This window comes from Cynocephalus volans, chromosome 4, assembly GCF_027409185.1.
Source record: "Cynocephalus volans isolate mCynVol1 chromosome 4, mCynVol1.pri, whole genome shotgun sequence".
NCBI lineage: Eukaryota > Metazoa > Chordata > Mammalia > Dermoptera > Cynocephalidae > Cynocephalus > Cynocephalus volans.
In genome coordinates, this window is record NC_084463.1 from 163,485,478 (window position 1) to 163,506,631 (window position 21,154).

General features: G+C 53.2%; 2 protein-coding genes across 3 annotated transcripts in view; both read right to left on the reverse strand.

The window, feature by feature from the left end:
* The window catches only part of CPT1A (carnitine palmitoyltransferase 1A), a 56,959-nt gene extending 49,620 nt beyond the window's left edge, over nt 1–7,339 (reverse strand). For both annotated transcript variants that reach the window (XM_063092813.1, XM_063092812.1), the window contains exon 1: nt 7,204–7,339. The gene's annotated coding sequence lies outside the window, so the exon portion shown is untranslated. The remainder of the gene's footprint in view (nt 1–7,203) is intronic.
* Nucleotides 6,212–20,715, reverse strand: LOC134376711 (nascent polypeptide-associated complex subunit alpha, muscle-specific form-like). The gene is made up of 8 exons (XM_063095188.1): nt 20,438–20,715; nt 19,109–20,327; nt 16,960–17,045; nt 9,193–9,440; nt 8,095–8,196; nt 7,924–8,031; nt 6,533–6,791; nt 6,212–6,329 (listed from the first exon to the last, which is right to left on the reverse strand). Exons 1-8 carry the CDS (start codon nt 20,713–20,715, stop codon nt 6,212–6,214), a joined length of 2,418 nt encoding a protein of 805 aa, XP_062951258.1.
* Between the last annotated feature and the right edge of the window lie 439 nt (nt 20,716–21,154).

The following is a 21,154-nucleotide window of genomic DNA, read 5'->3' on the forward strand; positions in this document are numbered from 1 at the left end:
AGCTTGGCTCAGTTAAATACCAGGCAGGGTCTCGAGGAACACAGCCTGCATCCCTCATCAGGGACAAAGCGTGAGGCTGGGTGACACAGACGGTCCTGCCTTACCCTGGAAAAACCAGACAAGACACTGCAGGCAGTGTCATAGCAGTCTTTGGTCAAGGCCAGGGCAGTTATCTCACCATCTACAACACATTCTTTGATGTCTGGGTGACCAATGCTTGGCAGGGTTCTGCTTGGCTAGACACAGCTAGTTCCAGCTTCCAGGAGTGGCTCCAACTTGGGGAAACCATGCTTGTACCATGCATGACTTCCGAGGTGGCAACCCAGGCTGGCCCTGTCACTGCCAAAGATCTGCAAGGAAAGTACCAGGAAGGTTCTGGAAGGGCATCACCAGTCTAGGGGTTTCCCTAAAACCAGCATGCATGTGTAGCAAGTTTCACGAGTCTTCTGAAGTTAGCTGCAGACAAAACCCCAGCGATAATGGGAAGGAGAAAAAGCAGCAGCTCCTTGCCCATGATGTGTGTGGGTTCACATGCTCTGGGCACGCCATAGGCCGTGTCACTGCTAGCCTGCAGATGTGCTTCTCTGCAACCATGCTCTTGTACATGTACTTTTCCGGTACATGTGTATACACACAAACCTAAATACTATTTCCCGAACCTGATGGAAGCACCATAGAAGCAAGAATGTGAGACTCAGAACTCACCTTATGTTTTGGGGAGGATTTCATGTACAAGAAAGGGGAAGGGACTTTCATGGTCATAAAAGGTTGCATCTCAAGTTCATGACTGAGCATTCAATATCTGCCTTATTTAAATTGGCTGCACACTGAGCTTCTCACTGCAGTGAGGTATATCATAATAAACCATTCACACTGATGGGGTAAATACGATGGATCAAGTCAGGCTATAGAAGAAATTCTGAGTCATGATCCTTTTTTCTACAGCTCTGAAAAACAACACAGCTTCTACCCACCAAGATACTATAAAAATAGAGCAAATTCAAATTTAGGCCTTATATTGTACTGCATCTATAAGTTGGTTAAACAGATAAAGACAAAGAAATGTGAGCTTTGCAAAAAAAGAATGAGGGAAAAGGCCACTGAGGATCACAATGTTATGAAGAAAATATCCAGTGTATTGACAGGCCCAGTTATCTGGTCTATCTATTCATATGCCCACCCAGAAGCTGAAGTGCTGGTACTTTCTTCCCCACTGTGCCGGACCTTCCTCCAGCCTCACCAGCATTGGCACACCTGCAGGAGCTGTGACTGCTGGCAAGAGGCATGCATCCACCCAGAGATCCCAAACCTCTCTTCATAGCAGTACATTGTACCCCAAAATGTTCCTAAAGCCATGGGGGTGGTGCACCCTGTATCGACCATGCATTTTCTCCACCTTTGTACCTAGAGTATAACTGAACTTGTTATATCACACGCTCCAATCTGGAAACTGCAGAACACCGTGGTATCCATAAAACCCACCAGCAGCCATGACTTTGTTTGCTAGAACCTGCATTCATTTAACATGTTCCAAACTATCTTTACATATAAACTCTTATTAGATCCTCATAGAACTTGCGTGACATGAAACGGCAGGTGTCAGAGCTACCATTTCACAAATGAGGAAATGGAAATGCAGAAATGCTCACGGCTGATTCAGTGTCACATCCAATTTGGGGGCTCTAAGATCCAGGCCCTCTAGCTGCCCAGCAATCTAGGAAGCAGCCTGGAAAAGGGTGGGAGAATACAGATCTGGGTTCAAAACCCAGTAATAAGGGCTCGCCGGTTAGCTCAGTAGCTTACAGCGCAGCCTTGTAACAACAAGGTCATGGGCTCAGATCCCCTATCAGCCAGCCCCCAAACAAACCAAACCCAGCTCTACAACTTAACTCAGAGGAGGGACCTTGAGCAAGTGCCATCGGTTCTCTACAATCTGCTTCCTGGCACATAAAGTGTATATAACACCCACCCATCCCCATAAACTGAAGGAGAGCGCCACAAGCCAGCCCAACACACATTAGGTCCTCAAAGGAGAAAAACATTCGTTGTACCTCTGCAACTGTAACCACGAGCTGCCAACGCTAAGAATGTGGATCTCCCGTACCTCTTTCTACGCCATCACCATGACAAATCTCATTTGATAACTTGGCCTATCATCTAACTTTGACATTTAATGTTCAACAATTTGTTGATGTATGTTTAGCATACCTTACACATTGCACAACAGGATGTGTTTGAAAATTATAATAAAGAAACTAAACTTCCGTGTATTAAATATTTTTCAGAGCACTAGAGGGAGCCGAAACTTGGAAAATCAGTGACAAATGCTTTTATAAATGAAGAATCATTTTTGCAAAAAGCAACAAATATCTGAATGCCTGCTCCAAGTGATGGAAGCAGTGACAAAGACAGGTTTTTAAGAGCGATTTAGGAAACAGAAGTAGTAGGACTGTGCCCTGCCTGCACATGGTGGCTTAAGGGACAGAAGAATCTAGGATGATCGTCATGGCCCTGGGACGGGTGCCAGAAACCACCAGCACCCGGAGCAAGGAATACCCTTTTGCTTTTTACCTAAAGAGCTCAGTGTCTAATGCTTAGTCGATGATCCTCAGGAAGTGGAGCTGGGGCTACCTCATTTCCCATCCCTCCAAGGTGGCAATTATCCTACTGTACACCCTGGAGAGGCACCTCACTCAGCAGCACAATTTCTTTCATTATTAACATCCAGAAACATTCCTGGACATAAGAAAAAACCACACACAAAAAAGGCAAAGGCTGGGGCCGGCCCACGGCTCACTTGGGAGAGTGTGGTGCTGATAACACCAGGGCCACAGGTTCGGATCCTATATAGGGATGGCCGGTTCGCTCACTGGCTGAGCGTGGTGCTGACAACACCAAGTCAAGGGTTAAGATCCCCTTACCAGTCATCTTTCAAAAAAAAAAGGCAAAGGCAGACATTTCTCAGAGCTGAGGCTGTTACTTTACCAAACAGGGCAAGTTGGCCTCAGCCCAGAGCCTGCTGGGGACCCAGCAGCCACCTGATATTTGCATGGGGTAAAAGTTGAAGTTTACAAAAGGCAACAAATATTTGAAATCAATAAGCAGAAAATATTCCTTACTTGCATTAATAGATTTTTTTTCTTTTTGGTGGTTGGCTGGTACAGGGATGGACCACCACCTGGACCTTGGTGTTACCAGCACGTGCTCTAACTAACTGAGCTAACCGGACAGCTCGGATTAAAAAAATAACAAAAAACAAAAAACATGCCCTATACAGCCTAGACTATTTCTAAAAGCATCAAAGAAACTTTAATAGTGATGGCCTCTGGGGAGGGGCACCTACTGAGAAGGTGGCCAACTATGCACTGTACTCCCACGTGCGCCTTTTAAACGTTGCACCACGTGTTTTCTGGTTTTTTTTTTTTTTAAAGATGACAGGTAAGGGGATCTTAATCCTTGACTTGGTGTTGTCATCACCACAATCTCCCAAGTGAGCCACAGGCCGGCCCTTGCACCACTTGTTCGTATTGCTCATTTTTAACAACAAAAAAGTCCTCACAAGAAAAGCTTAAGTCTGGCATAAACCATTCTAAGACAGGTGAGGCCTCGTGAAAGCATGAGATAGAGAACCTCTCAAACACACTTGAAACATACAAACTTGAACAACCATTTTATTCTTAAAGCACCAATTCTTCCGGAATTCAAGCTCGGGCTTCCACCAGCAGTACAACTCCGGACTGCCAATGATAATCGTGCACAGTGACTAAACATTTTTCCAACAAAGGGAAAAATGCAAAAGACCAAAGTGCAGAAGCAACCCCGAGCCTGAGCCGGCGCCCGTTTCCGCCTCCCTCCGCCACCACCTTCCCTCCGCCTTTAGAGTTCAGGCAGCGTTTTTAATTGTTCGCTTGGAACCGGTCCTCGGAAGGGCACGGCCAGCAGCGGCTGCTCGGACGCCCCGCCCCTTCCCCCCACCCCGGGCGGGCGTCACGTGACGGCTGAGAAAAGTAGGGGAAAGGTTAGCGGGAGCCCCGCCCCCGGGCTGGCGCGCCCCTGACGCACGGATCCTGTTCCACTGGCTGTGCCCGCAGAGACCTTCCGGAGGGAGCTGGCGCGCGTCGCCGCTGCCACCCCGGCGACAGCGGGCGAAATGCAAAGCCCCTCTCTGTGGGGAAGGCCAAGCCCTGCGGTACTCAACCTTGGGGACAGTTAAGAGCTCGGGGGCAAACGAGAAAAGTGGGCACAGCGCCAACGAGCCCAGAGCTCCTCTGAAAAGGGTTCACTGCGAAGCCCGAGTAAAAATTAACGGTGTTTCTATGAATGGGCACGTGGGGCCAGGGTTGGGTAAGCGCAGGCCCTGACCCAAGGACTCCCACGAGGCCCAGGCTTGACCGCCAAGTGACCACTGGTCCATGGCCATGGCCAGGCGCGGCAGCAGCAGCACAAGGGTCCCAAGTTTAATTCCCTTCTCCAGGTTAGGTGGCTTGTTATTAGTACAAACTCTAAAGGTTATTTTGGCCTGTGGCCGATGCCAGTTTGTGTGTGCATTAAACTGGGCCTTTTTTTCTCTTTGATTCCAACGACCATTAAGATAGATTTCAAGAGCAAGGTGGAGTCTGGCGGTGCCTCACAGTAAGAAAACCAGTAATTTACATGAGAAAAAGAGCCGCTGGCAGAACCAACCCAGAGAACCCACTCTGAATGCTGATGGTCCCCAGGTCAACTCACAACTGGACACTCACTGGCCTCAACCGTGCTCATTCTTACCAGCAATCGTGTCCTCATGTGTAGGGCTACCTTCACTCTGCTAGAGTCACCCTAAATAACTTGGAAAGTTTGGGGGGGTGGGGGTGCTTGCTGGCACAAAGAGACAACCAGCGCTGTTCAGCCATTTCTTATTCATTTAGTTTGTGGTTTATTAGGAAATAAACATGCTTGAATATCTGGAATGACCAGAAACTGGACGCCTGTGGAATAAAACGGTGTAACAAAATACACATTTCAAAAGGTTAAGCTGATTTTCATTTTATTGGGTAACTTGCAAAGTTACCAGTTTCTTACTAAAGTCTGCCCTCGAGTATTGTAATACACGGAGCGGAGAGGAACAGAAGAGCCTGTCCCGAGTTGGGAATATTGCTGCTTGTGTATTTCACCGGGTAATTACTTGGGTGGTTCACTCTCAGAGTTTTTTTAAAAAGCAGGCTCAGCCCTCATCTTTGTTTCCTCCGGCTTTCAGGAAAGCCAAGCACCGATCTGCATTATAAAGATGCTGACCCACGCCTTAGAAAGAAAAGGAACCGGCTGCGGGCTGGCCGCGGGGGCAGCTCTGGTGCAGGGGCTGCCCCGGGTGGCCGCGACCGCACCGCACCGCGCCGTGGGGCTCGCGGGCCGAGCTCGCTCAGGCCTGGCCACGTGACTCCCCCTTCCCCCCGCAGCGGGGCGCGACCTTGGGCAGAGTCTCCGCACCCACCTGCCCATGACCCAGCGCAGCACGGGGGAGGCCGGGGGTCATCTACAAGCCGGGATCCGGCCGGGCGCCCCCATCACGCTCACGGCGGCACTCGGACCGCACCGGTCCCTGCGCCAAGGGCGTGTCCCGACGGCTGCACTGCGGGGGCGGGGGACTGCGGGGTCTGGAAAGGGGTCGGAGACGCCGAGTCCCGAGGGCCGAGCCTCCCTCCCGCTGCCGCACGGGCAGACCCCGACCCCAGACCCAACTCAGGGTTAGCGACGTGCTTGGTCCCGCCGAGTCCCGAGGGCCGAGCATCCCTCTCGCTGCCGCACGGGGCGCGCCCGCGGGCGGACCGACTGGACCGCATCGGATCTGCGGGCACCGAGATGGGAGAGGCAGGGAGCCGGCGTCCACACTGGCCCCGGGCCGAAGGCGACCTGCCACGTCCGGAGGGCTAAGCATCCCTCGGGTGGACCGACCCCCGAGCAGACCCAACCCACCGCGGGGCTGGGGAGCGCCCGCCCGCTCCAGTCTCGGGCTCTCCACGAACCGCCCCGTCCGAGAGGAATGCTGGGCTCCCCCGGCGCCCCGGCCCCGGCCCCGGCAGCCCTCCCCCGGGGCGCGGCGGCGGCCCGGCCTTACCCAGTCGGCGGACCCAGGCGCGGCAGCGGCGGCGGCGGACTGAGGGAGCAGCGAGCGGGCGCCGGGGGCGGGAGGCCGCGAGCGCACCCGACGCCGGCCGCCGCCGATTGGCTGAGGCTACCGGGGCTGCCGGGGCTGCGGGGCGGGGCCCGGACGGGGCGGGGCGTCGGCGGGGCGCGGGGCGGGGGTGGCAGGTGAGGAAACTGAGGCTCCCACGGGCGCGCGCAAGCTCGGCCTGGGCCGGGACGGGTCCTGGGACGGATTCCCCACCGGCGAGCCTCAGCTTCCTCATCCGTAAAAAGGGTCGACTCGTTAGGGCCACGCCCCTAGGAGCGCTCGGCACCGTGCCTGGCACAGCACCCCCTGCGAACCGTTTGAGGGTTTTTACCCCCCACCCCTTTTTACAGATGAGCCCAGGCCGGAAAAAGGATGACTGACCCGCCCACAACCACACAGCACGGATCCGACAGGGGGCCCAGGTCTGACGCCAGAACCCACGCCCCACCTCGGACCTTATCCGCCAGGTGACCGCGGCTGCGACCCAGGAGCAGCGTGGCTCGCGGGGCCAACACGCCGATGACCTCCTCCCGATGTAGCTGGGATCCAAACGTCTCCCTTGCTGGGCTTTGGGGAGTGGCTGGAGCCGAGAGCAGAGTGACCGAGAGGGGCGGGTCCCAGAGGTCCGGGCCGAGGGCAGCTGCCGGGAGGGGGAGGGGCGGGGGCGGGGGGGTCTTCCCGCCGGCTAAGCTGCCCCTCCCGTCTTCGCCCGCAGTGTTTCCCGGCTCCAGCTAGCGGCCGTGCATACAGCAGGTGCTCCATAAATGCACCGATTTTATGAGCCAAGACACCGCTCTCCTAAAGGCCAATCACTCTTTGTTCTGAGAAATGCATGTTTGCCACCATCTTTCTGTCCGCGTTATTTGGTCGTTACCCCACAAGGGTTTAGAAGAGAAAATGAAAGTTCTCTCTGGATCCCGCCCCTCCCGCCCGCTCCCCGCCTTTCCCCTTCCCACCCCCACCCGCCCGCCAACTGTTGCTGCGTCTCCTCCAGGCTCGTTGTTTAACGCGAAGGGTAGGATGCATGCTGTGTGCAAGAGTCTCGTTGTCACCTGATTTACGTCGTGGACACGGTTCTCTGCGGAGGCACGGAGGTGGCCGCGGTCTTTCACCGGCTGCACAGCGTTCCCTTGAGGATGCGCTGGGATCCACTTAACCAGCCCCCAACAGACTTTCAGGGCCCCCTGTTCACCGCCGCAGGTATAACAAAAGCTTCGCTGGCTCCTCCTACCTCCGAGTGCCTGTTTCTTCTGCAAAATACGTAGATTCCTAGAAGTGAAGCAACCGGGCACGTGCGACATTTCGGTGCCACTTGCGGAATTGCTGCCCGGAAAGCTTACACATGTCCACTCCCACCCCCGCAGGGGAGCGGAGCCTCGTCTCCAATTATCGATTGTTGTCATCTTTTCCAATCCTGAAAGGGGAGAGGGGGAGGGGAGCATCTCTCATTTTAATACGCATTTCTTTGCCATTAGAAGGTGGGGGGTCTCCTCCCCTGCTGGCTCTTGCCTGGCCCACGAGCGACCCCAGGCTCCCGACCCCCCTAGATTTCACGGCCCAGTAAGGCCGGTGGGCTGGGCCCGGGCACACCTGCCAGCCGCGGGGGCACCGCACACAGCCGGGCGCTCCAGCGTCACCTGCGCACCTCTCCCCCTCCTGCACGTGCACTTGAGCCTCAGGAGCTGAACGGTCACGCTCTCCTCAAATGAACTCCTCTCCCTGGAACCCCAGCCGCCGGCAGGTCCCCGCCCCAAGGTCACTTCCTCCCTCACTCCGTGCCCCGTGCTGCGCCCCGCTGGCATTGGCCCCGAGCCCTGTCTGTTCCCCGGGCTCTGTGGCCTTGACCGCGCGCTCCTCCCCGCGCGCCGCCTCAGTGCCACCTGCAGGCCAGGCGGGGCAGGGTGGGGACCCGGCCAGTGGGAATGCCGAGACACCACAGTCACCTGTGCCCGGTGGGCCCGGTGGCCCGGCTCTCGGGGGACAGTAATGAGCCCACGCCCGCCTGCGACCCCGGACTGCAGCTCTCCGAGGCGGCGTGGCTGCGGCTATTAATAAAGAGCCAGAGAACCCGGCCCCTAGGGAGCTCCAACCAGAGCCTCAGCTCCCTGGGGGCCAAAAACATCCCCGTGCCTGCCTCAGAAACGTAATCTTTCCCAAACTGTGTTTTTCAAACTCTTCCCCAGTTTGAATCGAGCATACTATGCCATAGCCACCGCCTACAGTGGCCATAAAGAAACTTTTGTTTAGATGCATGTAATGTTTTATTTATCAGTAAGAGATTTGTTTCTTTTTTTATGGAAAAACTCAAACCTTTAAAAAAATTAATGAGACTGTTATAATAAAGGTTTGTGCAACCAAAACTCGGGTTCAAACAATTCTTGGGTAGGGCTGGGGTGTATGTCTACGCTCTTGCCCGCTATGCCCTCACTCTTACTGATTATTTTAAAGCAAATCCAGAAATCCTGTTGTTTTGTCCTCAAATTCTTGAGTACAAATCTCTAAAAGATAAGTACTTTTTTTTTTAAAGAAAACACAACGGTGATTCCATCCTCCCACCTAAAGTAGATGAACAATGTGATAGTGACAAGGAACTTGTAAAGCCTGTTGGCCTGCCAGGAGCACAGCTGGGTCTCTCTCTCTCTAGCCCCACCTCTTGCTGGCAGCTCCCAGCAGGTTCTGATCCAAAAGTGTGCAACATTTTTTGGAACTCAGCTCCTATTTCCCGTAGGAAACAATGTTGTCATCTCAGAGTGCTGTGCCTCCCTGACCTCTCCAACCAAAGCCTCGAGTCCCTCTGACCTTGAGCCTTCAGCTTTTGTGGGCATTGAATATGCAGCAGCAGTTCCACTTGAGGGCGGTGATATTTGCTCAGCTGGCATCACTGGGGGGTGACGAGGACAAAATGAGATGATGCAGATGGAGGCCAGCTGAACTGCAGGGGGGGATGTGCTAGTGAAAGGAGCTCAGTGTGACAATTAAAATGTGTCCTTGATTGAACAGGCTTGCCCTATTACCTGGCATTAGAGCACGTGGTGTCCTACCCAGTGGCTCTCCCTCGTCCCCTTCAGGGCCAGGACTCTGCTGCTTCTGCGTCACGCAGTACCCCGCCCCCTGACTGCCCATGGGAGGCCCAAGGGAGTTTGACCGGGGGTCGCCTTCCCTGGGAGGCAGCACGGTGAAGGAACAAGAGCAGAGACCAGGAGTGGGCATGCCAGGCCACCAGGCACAGATCTGCTCCCGGATGCCAGCGTGGATACCTCGCTGCCCCACCTGGACCTCAGTTTCCTCACTTGAAAAACAAAAACGTTGGGCAACCTTTACACTACCATCTTTGAAAATCTTTTTTCACCAAGTTCAAGGGTTCAGATCCCCGCACCAACCAGCCACAAAAAAAAAAAAAAAAAGGGCCGAGCCCGTGGCGCACTCGGTAGAGTGCTGCGCTGGGAGCGCGGCGACGCTCCCGCCGCGGGTTCGGATCCTATATAGGAATGACCGGTGCACTCACTGGCTGAGTGCCGGTCACGAAAAAACGACAAAAAAAAAAAAAAAAAAAAAAAAAGAAAGGAAAAGAAAAGAAAAAGAAGAAAAAAGTGCAGCTCAGCTCAAACACAGCACCCAGGTTGCCCTCATTATAAGTCAGATCTTAAAATCTTTTTTTTTTTTCTTTTTGGTGGCTGGCCAGTCCGGGATCTGAACCTTTGAAACTTGTTGGTGTTATTAGCACCACACTCCAACCAACTGAGCTAACTGGCCATCCCTAAAATCTTATTTTAATTAGTTTGTTTATTTGGAGAAGTAGTAATTCTGTGCTTGGGAGTGTGAACTACTCCAGAACCACTTGGCCTGGGTTCAAATCCTGACTCTGCCACTGTATTAGTCAGGGTTCTCCAGACAGAAAGAATCAATAGGATGTGTTATAGGTATATGAGAGGGATTTATTAGGGGAATTAGCTCACGTGGCTATGAAGGAAAGTCCCATGATAGGCCATCTATAAACTGGATGCCGGTAGCATGGCTCAGTCCAAGTCCAAAGGCCTCAGAACCAGGGAAGCTGATGGTGTCCTTGGTGTAAGTTCTGGAACCCAAAAGCTGAAGAGTCTCAAGCTCTGATGTCCACGGACAGGAGAGAAGAGTGTGTCCAGATCCAGCAGATCGAGAGAGAGCTTCACCTCTTTCCTCTGTCTTTTGTTCTCTCTGGACCCCCAGCGGATTGGATGGTTCCCACCCACACTGAGGGTGGGTCTTTCCCACCCAGGCCACTCAGATTCTCATACTAATCTCTGCTGGAGACACCCTCGTGGACACATCTGAAAAGATTGCTTTACCAGGTTTCTAAGCATTCCTTCATCTAACCAAGTTGACACCTTGGTGGCCCATAGTCAAGCATTCAGTTTTTACTAAGGCCCAATAGCAGGCCAAGAGCTGTTTCTCAAAAGGAGAGTAGTTATCCGCGGAGGATGGCAGGGCCTTTCTCCAAAATCCTAAGGGTCTCCACTCTGATTCACCTATAGGGGCCTGCCAAAGGCTCCATACTACATCCCTATCTGCCACTGACACTTCAAGGACTGTTGGGTCTGCTGGATCATATGGCCCAAGGGGCAGAGCAGCTTGCACAGCAGCCTGGACCTGTTGCAGAGCCTTCTCCTGCTCTGGGCCCCAATCAAAACTAGCAGCCTTTTGCATCACTCAGTAGATGGGCCAGAGTAACACACTCAAATGAGGAATGTGTTGCTTCCAAAATCTAAATAGGCCCACTAGGTGCTGTGCCTCCTTCTTGGTTGTAGGAGGGGCCAGATACAACAACTTATCCTTCACCTTAGAAGAGATAGCTCAACATGCCCCACACCATCGGACCCCTAGAAATTTAACTGAAGTAGAAGGCCCTTGCATTTTAGTTGGATTTATTTCCCATCCTCTGACACACAAATGTCTTACCAATAAGTCCACAGCAGTTGCTACTTCATGCTCACTAGGTCCAATCAGCATAATGTCATTAATGTAATGGGCCAGCATAATTTCTTGTGGAAGTGAAAGGTGATCAAGATCCCTGCTAGCTAGATTGTGACATAGGGCTGGAGAGGTGATATACCCCTGAGGTGGGACAGTCAAGGTGTATTGCTGGCCTTGCCAGCTGAAAGCAAACTGCTTCTGGTGGGCCTTACAGACAGGGATGGAGAAAAAGGCATTTGCCAAATCAATAGCTGCACACCAGGTACCCGGAGATGTGTTAATTTGTTCAAGCACTGAAACCACATCTGGCACAGCAGCTGCAGTTGGAGTCACTACTTGGTTAAGCTTATGATAATCCACTGTCATCCTCCAAGATCCATCTGTCTTCTTCACAGGCCAGATAGAAGAGTTGAACGGGGATGTGGTGGGAATCACCACCCCTGCCTCTTTCAAGTCCTTGATGGTAGCACTAATCTCTGCGATCCTTCCAGGAATGCAGTATTGTTTTTGATTTACTAGTTTCCTAGGTAGAGGCAGCTCTAATGGCTTCCATTTGTCCTTTCCCACCATAATTGTCCTCACTCCACAGGTCAGGGAAACAATGTGGGGATTCTGCCAGCTGCTAAGTATGTCTATTCCAATTATGCATTCTGGAACTGGGGAAATAACCACAGGATGGGCTCGGGGACCCCCTGGACCCACAGTAAGTCAGACCTGGGCTAAGACTCCATTAATAACCTGACGCCCATAAGCCCCTATTCTAACTGGAGGGCGACTGTGATGCTTTGGGTCTTCTGAAATCAATGTCAATTCAGAACCAGTGTCTAACAGTCCCCAAAAGGTCTGATTATTTCCCTTTCTCCAATGTACAGTTACTCTGGTAAAAGGCCACAGGTCTCCTTGGGAAAGGATGGGAGAAAGATTAATAGTATAAATTTTAGGTTGTGTACCAGGGTCCTTCCTCAAAGGGACCTGGCCACCCCTTCATTCAAGGGGTTCTGGGTCTGTAAACTGGCTCAAGTCTGGGAATTGAGGGGCCGTGATGTTTTTATGATTCGAGTTAGACTTTTGTTCACTTGGCCTAGAAGTTTTCTGCTTATGCAGATCAAGTAAGAATTTAGTAGGCTTCCTATCTATTTGACTTACTGGAACACCAAGAGTAACTAACCAACACCATAGATCTATACGAGTCAGACTATTCTGATTATTGCTTTGCCTGTGCTGTCCATTATGGTAACTACACCCACCTTGCCTTTGTCGGTCAAGTGCTGCCACTTGGCCCCTGCCACCCCGGGATCCAGTTAGTCCCATTGCATTTAAGTGTTCCAATTGCTTAACTGTGGTTCCCACTGTAAGGTCTGGTCTACAGAGAAGAGCAGTAACAGGGCTCTTCAGGGAGGCTGGGGCTCCCCTCACAAATCTATTTCTCAAAGTACCAGTAAAAGGTATGCCTTCTGGAGCCTCCCAGTGTGGGTGAGTGACAAATCCACTCTAGCGTACCAATATCCATCCCTAAGCCTTTGAATCCCTTCATCTACAGTTAACCAAGGGAGATCAGACATCTCTAACTCACTCACGGTGGGCCATCTTTTGATCCGTATTTCAGCCAACCAACCAAACTATTAGCACCTTTCTTCGCTTCCCGAGCTGTAACATTAAATGCAGAATCTCTGCTTAGTGGGCCATGTCAATAAATTCAGCCTGATCCAGTTGTATGTTCCTTCCATCATTATCCCACACCCTGAATATCCATTCCCATGCATATTCTCCCGGTTTCTGCTTGTACGAAGCAGAAAATTCATTTAGTTCTTTTGGAGTGTAACGTACCTGCTCATGGGTCACACTAATTTGGTTTTGACTTTTACAGGTTCAAAGCTGGAAGGACTTTTGCTTTTGGTCTCAGAGAAGACTTTGGACTTTGGACTTTTAAGTTGGTGCTGGGACAAGCTAAGACTTTTGGGACTGTTGGGATGGAATGATTGTATTTTCTATGTGAGAGTGACATGAGTTTTGGGGGGCCAGGGGCGGAATGATGGAGTTTGGATGTGTTGTCCCCTCCAAAACTCATGTGGAAATTTGATCCCCAATGTGGCAGTGTTGGAAACTGATTGAGTCATGGGGGCGGATCCCTCATGAATGGATTAATGCTCTCCCTGGGGGAGGGGAGATTAATGAGTGGGTTCTCTCTCTATTAGTTCCCACAAGAGCTTGTTGTTCATAGGACCCTGGCACCTTCTCTCTCTCTCTTGCTTCCTCTCACCATGTGATCTGCTCATACCCGCCGGCTCCCTGCCACTTTCCACCATGAGTAGAAGCAGCCTGAGGCCCGTGTCAGATGCAGCTGTCCCAGTATCGTAAGCCAAATAAACCTCTGTTCTTTATAAATTACCCCATCTCAAGTATTTCTGTTATAGCAACACAAAACGGACTAAAACAGCCACTTACTAGCTGAGTGATCTTTTAAAGAAAACAAACCTCTCTGTGCCTGAATTTCCTCATCTGTAAAATGGGAAAGTAATAGATGCTGCTTTGGAGAATTTTAATAAAGATTACACAAGTGACTGTGGGGAGATGCTTAGAACACTCTCTGGTACACAGTAGGCATCATCTAAGCATTAGCTGTGTTGTTCTTTTCCTCCTATGGTACCCATATTTTCAAAACTTTTGTCTGTAAACAGTACATTTAATGGACAAATTTATCGAGCAGAAACATGGGCACGATTGCTAGCTGGAGCTTACGATCAGCATGAGGTTCATTCCTTTAGCAGATGCTTATCAATGAGTATAGTCACCACCAAGACCTGGTGTATTGTCAGCCAAGAGCAAAGAAGTTGGACATTTTGATCCACACAGGTTAATTTCAGGTAAATGTGGGATCTCTTTAAGGCTTTTTGAAGTAGTCAGAATAGTTCACAAGTAACCATTATTACCTTTTCAGACCCCAGATCATCTCTGAGGCCCCCTCCAGCCCAGTGCACTGGAGAGTGTGCATTGAGGCCAGGGCCTGAGCTTCTCGTGTAATCACAGGAGCGTGTGGGGCACACAGCAGGTGATGGCTTAGTGGACGATCTTTGAAGTCAGTGCCTTGACTGGCCTGTAGCCAGGACAAGGCTGGACTTGCTCCCAACTGCAATGCCAGCAGCTGGACACTGGGACCTCAGGGACAGGGAGGAGGTGACCAACTCACTTCAGAAGATAGCTGAGCACTCAAAGGAGAGGGCACTGGCTTCTGTGTTGAGATTTCTTTTTTTTTTTTTTTTTGTCTTTTTCGTGACCAGCACTCAGCCAGGGAGCGCACTGGCCATTCCTATATAGGATCCGAACCCGCGGTGGAAGCGTCGCTGCGCTCCCAGAGCTGCACTCTCCTGAGTGCACCACGGGGTCGGCCCTGTGTTGAGATTTCAATCCTCGCTCTCTGGTAGAGGTGAAGGGAGGAGAGAAACAGGCAATACCTTCAGTCATTATAGTTTTTAAACTTGGGGGGAGGGAAGGTCGCTGACTCTGAAAACCTGATGACAGCTACTAATGCTTTCAGTGTCCTAAGGATTCATTGTCTGATAGGCCCGTCCAAGGGCTAGCTCATTTTCTAGGGAAATGTGACTTGGACGAGGCCCCAGAGTCCACGAAATTACATGTGGACTGGTAGATTTTTGTCCAAGAGAAATGCAAAGGATTTCCGGTCCAGAGAAAAAACTATTCCCCAAGGTTGTGGTTTTATTGCCCTGTAGGACATTAACCATTTTCATAGCCATCGTATTCCAGCTCTCTTTTCCTTGAGAGCTTCTAGACTCAGTCTCTAGAATCTCGTTTTGCATTACTTTGCCATCCTGCTGGGTCCCTCCTTAATAAGTTTAAATCCTTGAAACACGCTCACTTTGTACTTGAGAGTCATGTTTGTAACTTGCTGCAAATCATATCTGACACATTATTTTGCATGAGAGCAAGAAAACTTTTTGAGAGCTGACATTTGGTTGCAGAAAACCTCAGGGTATGAAGCCCCTGAGTGTGAGAGGAGGGGTCTTGAAAGTGACTTGGGAATCTGGGGCTCCCCCTTATAAAGGGGCTCATTTCACAGGTCAGGGGAGGATCAGAGGACTGGGACATTGAGACACTCTGGTGGAAGCAGGGATGAGCTGGCCTATGTTTGCCCAGAGGAGCTTCTAGCATTTCTGCAGCACTGCTAGCAGGGGCCCTGGTGGCAACAAGTTGGGGGGCATCCATGAGACCTCAGGATGGGCACAAGCCACTCAGGAAACCGTGGGACCAGTTTTTACAAGATTCACAGTTTGTATATAGCACCTTTCTACTTGCAAATGCCACTGTGCTCAGATTTCAAATGTCTTTGAATATTTTCCTTTTCCTTGAAAAAGACCTATGATGGCCAGAAACATCAAGGCTCTGCCCAGCCTGGCCGTACCTTTCTCCTGTCCTCACCCTAAGCAGGAAACACTCCAGGATCCTAGATTCAAGATCGAGCGTGTTTATCTGCTTTCCACGTTCCAGGTACCAACCGGGGTTCAAGTGCTTCCTGAGTTCTGCCCTCTCCAGGCCCTCCTGGCCCTGGTGGGTCTCCTGCTTGTAAGAGAGGAGCTAAGAAAGTCAAGTACATGAACACATCCGTGGGGCTTTCTCTCAGGGATGGGAGAACGTTAAAGCCCCAACCTCCAGCCCCTCAATTTTAAATGTCCTCTCCTTTTTTACTAAGAAGTTCTGAGCCAGCCAAAATTAACTCTCTTCTAACTCCCTCTGTCCTCACTTAACCTCACCAGCCCTTACCAACAGCCCACAAAAATGCCCAAAGGTGTATACATTTTTCCTTGACCCTCAAGGGTCAGCCCCAATCTCACCCCTTCTACCCTGGCAAACACCAGGAAGTCTACACCTATGACTTCCCCATCCACGCCTCAAGTATTTATTGAGTGCCTGCTGTATGCCAGGCAGCGAGATAACATGGAGTGATTACAGTATGTGAGGTTCTCAGAGGTCCTGTGGGGAGGCCTCATAAGCCTCTACCGGCTCCATCTCACCCGGCTTCTACTCCTCCAGCTTCACACTGGTCCAGAAGCCCACCCGTGCCCACCTGCTGCCTTCCCGGGCTTCTGTTGGGAGCCTCTGCGGCCCTTCACTGTTACCCCTCCTCCTGGGAACCCTCTCTCCATGTAACCTGTGCGTCACAGCTGCCCTTGGTTCTCCCCTCCCAGGGACCTGTTCCCAGACACCTTCCCTGGCTCTGATTCATCTGCCCCCACCCCCAACCTAGACAGGGCGCTGAGCCTCTGGCTTTGGCCCTGCCTCTGTCGCCAGCCTGGCTGTCCTCCAGTTCCCACCTGCCACGCTGGCATCTCCATTCTGATCTTCCCAAATCCTCACCAGAACCCCCCACCTCCTGCCCATGAAAAAATGACTTGACTCAATTCACTGGGCCGAGTTACCCACCAGGTTCGGCTGCCAGCAAAGCAGGGCCACAAAGAAAAGAAACATTGGGGCGTGTGTGTGTGTGTATGTGTGTAATATTTTCTATGTCAAAGAAAGCAGCAAATAGCCATCCAGGGAAAATTAGAAAACTGATGGGTTTTCTTATATTTATTTTATTATTATTATTTTAGAGAAATGTTGTGTTTTTTTTTTTGTCTTTTTCGTGACCGGTACTCAGCAAGTGAGTGCACCGGCCATTCCTATACAGGATCCGAACCCGCGGTGGGAGCGTCGCTGGGCTCCCAGCGCTGCACTCTCCCGAGTGCGCCACGGGCTCGGCCCGAAATGTTGTGTTTAATGGTAAAGCTTAGCAGACTCCAGCACCAGGAATGGCGCAGAGTTGAAGTAGCAGGGCGGGGCAGGTGACCCCCACAGAGCCTCACATGGTGAAGAGGATGAGGAAGGCCGCCACCACACGGAAGAGCCCCATGGCCTCAGAACGGGTAAAGCACAGAATGGCACAGGAAAGCTAAGAGATGGGGTCCTGGCAGAGCCAAGGGTCAAGGTGCCACACACTGTTCCAATGCCGGCTCCTGAACAAGCACCACCAACTGTGGTGGCTCCAACACCAATAAACTTGGCTGCTGTGTCAATATCCTGGGTGACAACACTGGTCTGGGACTCCCCTCTCGTCACCGGAAGTGGGGAACTGCTGTAGGAAGGTTGTTTAGATGAGCTCTCTGGCCCACTTAGGAAGGGGCACACAGGCCCTGGCACAAAAGCAGATCATAGCCGGAGAAATGAGTAATGCCCTGGTGGTCTGCATTTTTTCTGTCTCCCTGCTTTGGTCCTTGGTCTCAGAACTCTACTCCACTACCACATGTCCTGGGGTCCCTCCACTCTCCTCTTGTACTTATTTTAAAGTTTAGCCTATATCTTTCCAGTTCCCATAATCCTTTTAGCATGTAGGGCCTGAAAAGATCTGAATCCAGCCCTGGTCCTACCCATATTTATTTGTTCATCCATTCATTCATTTGGCAAATATGTAGTGAGCACATACAATTAATCACACTGGTACTGTTCTAGACACTGGGACTCATGGGGAGCAGAGCATTTAGACCAAGCCCTGACCTCAGAAGCCTACGTTCTATGATGCAGGCAGGCAAGAAACAGACTCACGTGAACAGGGCAAAGGAGAAAAACAAAGCACGGGGTGGGACAGAGTGTGGTGTGGGCACAGGAGGTGGGGGCTAGTTTGTATATTCCATAGACTACGAACTCCTAGGGTGGCAGTCCTCAAAACCAGATCCTGGTACATAGAAGGGTCTCAGAAATGTTGTTGAATGACTGACTAAGGGTTGAGTGGATGGATAGGTGGATGGATGGATAGATGGATGGATGAGTGAGTGGATGGATGGATGGATGGATGGTTGGATGGTTGGATGGTTGGATGGTTGGATGGATGGATGGATGGATTTTGCCAGTGCAAAATGAAATAAAGTGCTGACCCTTGTTCAAAAATTATTAAGAATTTCAAGATGGTGACAGCAGAGCATGAACCAACAACGCAACCCTTTTAAGCTCTGGCCCCGGTGTGACTGTTCGGGTTGCATGCCCGTGAGGCTGGCCCTGCCTCGAGGGCAGGCCCGCAAGACCTTCCTAGATGTGCACCCAAAGGCTCATCCCAGCCTGTGCTCAGCAGTCTCGCTGGGTTCTGTGCTGTGTTCGCTCAAGACCTCACCCGCTGCCTGCCTCTGAGCATGTGTTCTTGCTGTTCCCTCTGCCTGGAGTGCCTTCCCGCTCACCTCCTCTTGCCCGTGCACAGCCATGGACCTGGTGCCAGGAGGGGAGATGGGGGCAAATGAGACCCTGTCCTGGCTCTCCAGAGCACATACACTCAGAGAGCACCAGGGTTCTGGGCCAGCTGCAGCCCTGTCTGGCTGTGAGTCTCGGAAACAAAGTTCCTCTGCAGCAAAATGGGGCAACAGTAAGAACAGTGGTTCCGGATCCACGTGCAGATCTCCTCCAACCTTAAAAAAAAAATCTACTGGATGTTACTCACACACCGTGAAATTCATCATTCTGAAGCGTCCGGTTCTATGGTTTTTAGTACATACACGAGGTTGCGCAACCATCGCCACAGTCTAATTCCAGAACGTTTCCCCTAAACGTTCTCCCTGAGAAGAAACGTCAGGCCCATTAGCCTCACTCTTCCCACGCTCCCACCCCCGGCCACCACTCGCCTACTTTCTGTCAACTTCACCTGTGGATTTGCCCACGTGGACATTTCCTCTAACTGGAATCCTACAGCATGTGGCCTGTTGTGACCCGCTTGTTTCACTGAGCATAACGTTTTCAAGTTTCATCCACGCCGGAGTACCCGTCGGGAGCCTATTCCTCTCAGTGGCTGAATGACATTCCATTTGTGTGAAGAGGACACGTTTGGTTGTCCGTCCATCCTCTGATGGCCGTCACGGTCCTTCCACGCACCAGCCCCCCTGTCCTCCTGTTGGGGGCGGTGCGCGCCCGCCGACCTCCCTCTGACCTTGACCTTGACCTTGACATGGAACCAGACGGCTCCCTCCTTCCCACCCGGACGATTCCTACTCCCCGTTCAAGGTCCCCTCGGGGGTCGCTTGCTCCAGTGGCCCGGCCATGGCTCCCCCGCGGTGCTCCCGAGGGCCACGCCCCAGGACAGCTGCCGCCGCCCTCGGCAGACCCGGAACTGCCGCAGAGTCCCTTTCTGAGGCTCGGGGCCCCGCCAGCCCGCCAGGACTTTCGTGGAGTGGAAAAGAGGGGACTGGACGGGCAGCAGCCGGCTGCCGGATAAGCGCATTGTTTCCTCGAGGCCACTGACGGGAGGAGAGGAGAGCGGGGCGGGGGAAGCGACAGTCCCCTGCGGCTGGGGCGCGGGGCAGGTGGCGGGACTCGGTGTGTCAAGTCGCCCAGTCGCCCCGCTCCCTGGCATTTGTGTTTCTCCCTGATGCCCGGGGCCGCGGGCGCGGTCAGGGTCCCGGGCACCCCGCGCAGCCGCAGGTCCTTCCCTCTGAGAGCGCGTCGGTGGCCGCTGCGGAGGGGGCGCCGGGATACCCAGCCCCGGCCCGGCGTCGTCCGCTCCTCCCGGCGCCCACCGACAGTCGCAGCTGCCGTCCCAGGGTCCCACGCGGCTCCTCTGTTCCCGGCCAGCACGAGCTGGGGCTGGGAGGGGAGGGCGGCCCCTGCGGGCACGACGATGTCCGACCCGCCCTGCCCTTGGGCAGCCGGGGGCAGACGGGGGACAGACGGGGGACAGACGGGGGCAGAGGGGGACAGCCGGGGGCAGACGGGGACAGCCGGGGGACAGCCGGGGGGCAGCCGGGGGGCAGCCGGGGGACAGCCGGGGGACAGCCGGGGGCAGCCGGGGGACAGCCGGGGGCAGACGGGGGCAGCCGGGGGACAGCCGGGGGCAGACGGGGGCAGAGGGGGACAGTCGGGGGCAGACGGGGGCAGCCAGGGGACAGCCAGGGGCAGACGGGGGCAGCCGGGGGACAGCCGGGGCAGACGGGGGCAGACGGGGGCAGACGGGGGACAGCCGGGGGCAGACGGGGACAGCCCGGGGCAGACGGGGGGCAGCCGGGGGACAGCCGGGGGGGCAGCCGGGGGACAGCCGGGGGCAGACGGGGGACAGCCGGGGGCAGACGGGGACAGCCGGCGGCAGACGGGGGCAGACGGGGACAGCCGGGGACAGCCCTGCAGGCGCGAGAGGAGGCCCCGGGGCGACGGCGGCTGGTCAAGGTCGACCCAGACCGCGCGCGGCGGGGACGAGGTTAGACTGCAGGAGGCACCGGCCGTGCCGAGGTGTTAGTTCTGCAGTCACTCCGCCGGATTGTGAGAGCTGGGAATGGGGGTGTGGGATGGTCCCTCCAGCTCGGGAGACCGCACCCGGCCATACGGGAGCCCCCGACCCAGCCCAGAGCGCCGAGATCCGGGGAAGGCCCGAGCGCCCCTCGCCCGCCATCCACGGTCGCACTTCCTTGTCGCCTGCGTGCGCCCCGCACGGCGCACGGCCTCCGGCTCCGGGTCCTCGGCCTACAGCACACGCGACTTTGGGCGGACCCTCCTACGCCCGGCCCTGCGCCCCCAGACGCCCCCGGCCCGCTCCCAGGCCTGGCTGCTGAGGTCCCCCCTTTATTAAAATTGCGAAATGAATATGTAGTCATTGTGGGAAAACAAGCGCAGAACGAATAGCTTTTTAAAATTGCCTGGAATCCCAGTGCCTCATTAATTCTGTATTTCCTTTCGGTCTTTTGTCTGTGCTCTTTCCTACATACGTTTTCACTCTTTGTGCACGTTTACAAAATGGAAGTCATGTGGTATGTAAGCTTTTCTGTTAGGTTCTTGCTCTAACCTTACTCATTTTCTCCAAATAATAAATGTCACCTCTTAGGAATACAGGGAACCTGAACGTCGGAAGTCGCCTGCGGCCTTCTGCCTCCCCACGCCCACTCAACGCCCCTCTCTGGAAGTAACCACCATTGTGAGCCTGCTGTGTATTCTTCCAGGCTCTTCCACCTTTTACATACCTTCTGTACATCTAGAAATACACAGTCTTACCTTAGGGGTCTCTTTTACATAAGCCGGATTGGGTTTTCTATGTAG

What these genes read in the sequence shown, in the direction of transcription:
- LOC134376711 (XM_063095188.1), bottom strand. Translation starts at nt 20,715, where the DNA reads ATGACTACATATTCATTTCGCAATTTTAATAAAGGGGGGACCTCAGCA. An exon ending in TTCCTCATCCTCTTCACCAT is followed by an intron (nt 9,441 to 16,959) that starts GTGAGGCTCTGT and finishes TTGTTTTTCAAG; the next exon opens with TGAGGAAACTGAGGTCCAGG. An exon ending in GGACGAGGGAGAGCCACTGG is followed by an intron (nt 8,197 to 9,192) that starts GTAGGACACCAC and finishes CTTTATTAATAG; the next exon opens with CCGCAGCCACGCCGCCTCGG.